The 5106-nt window shown below is 42.1% G+C and overlaps 5 protein-coding genes across 6 annotated transcripts in view; 2 read left to right on the top strand and 3 right to left on the bottom strand.

The window, feature by feature from the left end:
* The window catches only part of LOC109542623 (transcriptional regulator ATRX homolog), a gene marked incomplete in the record, with an annotated part of 9756 nt that extends 8942 nt beyond the window's left edge, over positions 1 to 814 (bottom strand). The window contains 3 exon segments of the mRNA XM_019911915.2: positions 1 to 79; positions 129 to 486; positions 646 to 814. Of these exon segments, the coding sequence (XP_019767474.2) occupies positions 1 to 79; positions 129 to 476 (427 nt within the window).
* LOC109542692 (protein FAM136A) lies at positions 814 to 1722 on the top strand. The gene is made up of 3 exons (XM_019912023.2): positions 814 to 1185; positions 1237 to 1455; positions 1506 to 1722. Exons 1-3 carry the CDS (start codon positions 1099 to 1101, stop codon positions 1626 to 1628), a joined length of 429 nt encoding a protein of 142 aa, XP_019767582.1. The 5' UTR covers positions 814 to 1098; the 3' UTR covers positions 1629 to 1722.
* Positions 1656 to 2491, bottom strand: LOC109542678 (26S proteasome non-ATPase regulatory subunit 9). 2 transcript variants are annotated; one of them, XM_019911995.2, is made up of 2 exons: positions 2286 to 2491; positions 1656 to 2229 (listed from the first exon to the last, which is right to left on the bottom strand). In XM_019911995.2, the coding sequence occupies exons 1-2, from the start codon at positions 2397 to 2399 to the stop codon at positions 1720 to 1722; spliced, it is 624 nt and encodes a 207-aa protein (XP_019767554.2). In that variant the 5' UTR covers positions 2400 to 2491; the 3' UTR covers positions 1656 to 1719. The 2 variants fall into 2 exon arrangements, with proteins under 2 accessions (XP_019767554.2, XP_019767555.2); XM_019911996.2 differs by having other exon boundaries at positions 1656 to 2226; positions 2286 to 2465.
* Positions 2487 to 3916, top strand: LOC109542683 (vacuolar protein-sorting-associated protein 25). The gene is made up of 2 exons (XM_019912001.2): positions 2487 to 2849; positions 2909 to 3916. Exons 1-2 carry the CDS (start codon positions 2571 to 2573, stop codon positions 3161 to 3163), a joined length of 534 nt encoding a protein of 177 aa, XP_019767560.2. The 5' UTR covers positions 2487 to 2570; the 3' UTR covers positions 3164 to 3916.
* A 458-nt stretch (positions 3917 to 4374) lies between these two features.
* LOC109542661 (eyes absent homolog 2) overlaps positions 4375 to 5106 on the bottom strand; it is a 24390-nt gene continuing 23658 nt past the window's right edge. Inside the window, exons 12-13 of the mRNA XM_048662282.1 lie at positions 4680 to 4924; positions 4375 to 4618 (exon numbers count right to left, since the gene is read on the bottom strand). Coding sequence (XP_048518239.1) covers positions 4437 to 4618; positions 4680 to 4924 — 427 coding nt within the window. The 3' untranslated portion in view covers positions 4375 to 4436. The remainder of the gene's footprint in view (positions 4619 to 4679; positions 4925 to 5106) is intronic.

Genomic DNA, 5106 nt, shown 5'->3' with positions numbered 1-5106 from the left:
GTATGTCTGTGCTAGTATTGCGTTGGGCAGCTGGCTCTGCTGCCCTGATTGGAGCTGCCGCAGCCTCGCTACTCTCAGCCTAAAATTGCATGCAATTGCCATAAATTTCACCAAATTGCACAGCCTACCTTTGCCGGTTCTACCGTCGCTTTTCCAGCACCTCTGAGCCATTTGGACCGCTTCAGCACTGGACTATATCTTGCTTCTTCAGTTCCATTTACTTCCACAACTTCAGAGGGTTCTTTGTTAACCTCGCCCACTTTGCTCCGTTTATACGCTTTCGAGACAGTCTCTTTGATTAAGCTGGCCCTACCATACACGTCGGAAGCGATGCTTTTCACCTTTTTCAACAGTTTTTTCTTATTTTGAGACTCCAACTTCAACATCAACGCTTGCACATCCTCGATCCTGTTCAGCGCGTCCAAAGCCGCTTGAAGCGGTCCTAATAACTGGTCCGCTTCGCTTTCATCACACATAATTGCTGCACTATAACAATAAACAGTTTTTAACAACAAAATACAGGTCGACGCTGATTTGTTTCCCGCCTTTCCCCAAGTTTGCAGCCTTAGTTCGCTAAGCGTTTCACTCGAAAATTGCTGCCTTCCATATTAAGGGCTTATTATTCGAATGGATGATTGCTTGTACCTTGAATGGAGCTCGAAATAATTTAAAACTACCAGTAATTTACTGTAAATGTATTCATTCAACTGGACATTTTTGTTCGGGGCTATTGTCGGACTGTCAGTGTCAAACTATGACGTTTAAATAGCGCAACTCGATACTCGGTTGCCACAGAAATTTGTGTTTGAAATTAACTATATAGACAATTGCACGAATCTTGTCATTCAAATCGTTCACTGATTTCCTTTGAATATCCGAAAAACTTAACTCCTTTGAATATCCGAAAAACATTTAAAGCCTTGCTTTTTAAGTTTTTCGCCTAAGACATTGATATGTCTTAACAACACCTACAAAATTTGTCAAAATGTAATTTTTTTACTTGTGAGGTTATGCCAGTTCTAACCTCATAAAAATTTATCGCAAATCGATATAAAAATCACGTTTTTCTTTTAAAACCTTTAACCAACGGACAGAAACATGGTGGAAGAGCAGAGGCAACGAGTCGAACAGGAAATGACCAAACTCGTCAACGAGCTGGACATGCAATACTTGCGAAAAATGCAGGTACTAGCAGAAAGTTAACTGATTAAAAGAGTAATAACGATGATACAACAGGCAGATATGCATAGATGTGCAGCGGCTTGTTGTGATAACCGGGAATCGTCGCTGGAGCGCGTCCAGAAATGTGTGGAGAATTGCTCAGAGCCCCTGAATTGGGCCCAGAACTACGTACAAGAAGAACTGGGGGCCCTGCAGAACAAACTGCAAAGATGTGTGATGAACTGCAATGATGACGTGCGAGTCCAACTAGGGGTAAATCCGTCCGATTCAGAGGTAACGTTCCGTTTATGATGTAACTTGAGTTGTAAAACTTGTGGTTGCAGGTGGATAAGTTCACGAAAATCTTCGAGAAATGCGCCACAGGTTGTGTGGATTCTCAAGTGAAATTTATACCGTCGTTGCTGAGAAAGATGAAAAACGACTTGTCTAATAGGACTGGGTCATAGGCGTGATTTCAGTCAGAATCTCTTCAGTAGAACGTTCAGAGCAATTGTTTATTATGTGCCATTGACGAGTGTATTATATTAGGTATTTTTCCTATATGGTAACAATGTTGCATCCCAACAAACCCCTTCCAGCCCACTTCTTCGGCACCAGGCTGATTGTGATAAAGCGTTCATTTCTCTTCAACTTCAAGCTAATCTGTGTGCCTTCCGAATGCTGTACAACCGTCGCTATATCGGTGATTGCTTTGAAATTCATCGAATTCACTGAGCCAAATTCCACGACTTGATCTCCAGCTTGAATCCCGGCAAGGTCAGCTGGAGAGTCCTGAGTAACATCGGTGACTCTGGCAAAGGCCACAGTAAACGAGGGAAATTCTTGTCGAGCAGCGGGCCTGATCGGCTGCGTATCCATTCCGCAATCAGAAGACGAGGCCGAGTAGTAGCCTTGCAGCCCTCTCTCAATCTGCTTCATTAGGGCCTTATGGTCGTTTTGCAGGCAGATAATTTGGTGCCTTGCATGGCGCACTTGGTAGGTGTCAATGGAGTTCTTCGGGAAACCTTCTGCGTCCACCAGGGGCTCATGCATGCCCACCCCATTCTGCTGAAGCCGCCAACAAGAGAGACTTGATCAAATGAGCACAAATTCAACGGTCTTACCTGGCTTAAGATAGCTGCCAGTTCTCGCATTTCCACCTCAATTTGGTCTTTCCTGCTAATCAGCTGAAGCACCTCAGCTCTAATTGCGCCCTGATCCGGCTGCGGTTCGTTCATAATGTATTTTTGAATTGATGACTTGGGATTTGTTTATAAAAACTGATTGTTTCAGGTTATGATGGCAAGGTTGAGAAGAGGAGAATTAGGTTATTTGTTTGTTGTCAGAGACAAGTACTTGTCACTGTTGTTGTGTTGATATTCCAAGCAAGGCTGTGCCCCTGAGCGAAAATGGGAGAAACCGAGATTGCCTGGCCCTGGCAGTACAATTTTCCGCCTTTTTTCACACTACAGCCCAATCCGGAGACCAGAGCGAAGCAAGTCCAGGCCTGGAAAGCCCTCATTCTGGATTACTGCAAACAGTCGAAACTCTACCTAATTGATGCTCGTGAGGCAGATAATGGCCCCCTTTTCAACAATGCCAGCATCAATCGAAAGCTGGACGGTGCAGTGATCGTCTCCATTCTGTCCGAGATGCAGAAGAGTGGACATGCAGCCCCAGTTGACAAGGTTTATTAATCTAAACTTGACGTGTTTCATTAATTCGTTGATTGGTGTCAAATCGGCAGGCCAAGCATCGCTGGGAGGTTTACTGGCACACGCTGGACGAATGGTCATCAATGATTTATGCCCACGTGTATTCTAAGGGGCTGCAGGGCACAGTGCTGACATTATTCGAGTTGTCTCAAGGCGATGACGTCAAGAACGAGGAGTTCTATGGGATGCAGCAGGACGTACTGGTGAAGGCCTTGCAGGTTTTGGAGCGCGACCGCAAATGTGAGCTGATTTTATCCGACGAGGACCAGGGAGTCAAGTTTTTTTAGCTCTAAATGCTGTAATACACACACTAACAGCAGTTGCATGGTTGGGCGATTTTTGCTCTTCAAATCAAAACGCATAATTTGCTTATTCTCCTACGCAAAAGTGCGTGAAAACCATTATCGTGTTGTATAATTAATTCAGAATTTTGCTAGATTCTTATGAAACCTGCAGCATCTTTCCAGTCTTCTAAAAATCTTTAATGTTAATCGAATTAAATTGATTCTTTCCGTCACTGTCTTCTAATGCGTTATGATGAGACAACATGCAAAATAGTTGCATTTTAACTTGCTTAACGAACATTGCATTTAAATAGTCAGTGGCGTTTTCTCCCTGGCGCCACTGGAGTTCACTAATTTACTTAGGAACAAATCATGCCCGTTTTGCTGGTAGTAAACAGTGCAGAGTGAAGATATTTGAATTATATTGCAAAAACCGCAATAAATTAGGTTGGATTCCAAATCAAAATTAATTCCTGGGTTTCAGTCATTTATTGTCTCTATTTATCAATTAAAATACGTTTCGGTGTATTTTTTACAACCCAGGAATTAATTTTGATTTGGAATTGAAACACAGTCAGGAAAGTATGTACAAAATTAGGTTGGATATCAAATGAAAGGAAGTGAGTAGACCAGGGCGTGGTTTATATACAATAAAATTTATTGTAGTAGTTTAATATACATTTTGTAATAAACAATCTTTAGCTCTTTTTATGATACAAAATTATAGAATAAGTACAATAAACACTATTTATTGTTTTGGTACATTTTTTACTAAAAATAATTCGTTTCAACACATTTTTCCCGGTTGGTTTGGTGGAGAATTTCAATAATGAACGGAAGTCGCACTTAAACAAAACAACTCTTCTAAAGCGAGTTTTTGGCACAATTTATTAATAAAACGGAATGCCTGAACAGAACAAAAAATTTCACTTGCAACATACCGCCAAAATGGCATGAGTCACTAAGAAAAGAAGAAGTGGTGACAGTCATAGAGAAAGTAAAGTAATTTTACTGTCTCTATGGTGACAGTTCGCATACGGTGACTTTCTGCAAAAGTCAAAAGTTTGAATTCAAATCCTTTTTTCGGTTCTTAAGAATCTTAAGTGGTGCTTTCCGAGTAAAACCTGCTTGAGAGAATGCGGTAAGTTAAAGCTTTGAACATAAACATGAATTACCGCTACACACGCACGAATGTAGTTCGAGAACTCAGCAAATCCGCAGTACTTAAACAGTCTATTTATAAAATGTACATTTTTTACATAAAACCACAGATCAATCATAAAAAGTCCATGTCGAGGGCGTTGTACAGGGCGGCGATTTCGTTGTGGCTGGTAATGCGCCAAAACGGGAAATTTAAGGTTTTTGCGGCGGCTTCTTCGTCTTGGCCGTCGCCAATCACCACGTAGGTGCAGTTCCTTCCAAACCGCGTCACAATTCGCTCGAAACAGCTCTCTTTGCCTGCGAAATCAAACCGTCAATTCCCACTTCCTGGATGTGAAAATTCGCAACAAATTCTCACCGATTTTCGTTGCTGAGTAGATGTTATCGATGGGAAAAACATTGCCCAGACCGAAGAGCAGCACTTTTGCCAGGGCTGGAATGAGTTGCGTGGTCGTTACCAGCACATTGACGCAATTGTTTCGCGAATTGATCAGCGTTAGGCACTTATTGGCCAGCGTCAACCAGTTGTCGGTCACAGCTTCGATTTCCTGACGCAGCTGCAGCCACTGCTCGCGCTTGTTTGACCCCAACAGCCCGCCCACACTGCAACAACACCAGCAACATTAGAGAGCTATTGGACATGCTAAATACTGTCATGCAGTACTAATGTTATTCCTTATTTTAATACTGCATTTGCGTTATTTCTGTAGCAAAATGATAGTTATTGGAATGCCTAGTTCACTGCTTTCAGTATTAAACATGTGTTATTGTGTAACCTAACCGTA

Source organism: Dendroctonus ponderosae, unplaced genomic scaffold (genome assembly GCF_020466585.1).
Source record: "Dendroctonus ponderosae isolate FM_Combo_2020 unplaced genomic scaffold, Dpon_F_20191213v2 Dpon_F_20191213_10, whole genome shotgun sequence".
Classification (NCBI taxonomy): domain Eukaryota; kingdom Metazoa; phylum Arthropoda; class Insecta; order Coleoptera; family Curculionidae; genus Dendroctonus; species Dendroctonus ponderosae.
This window is presented reverse-complemented; position numbering and strand designations above follow the sequence as displayed.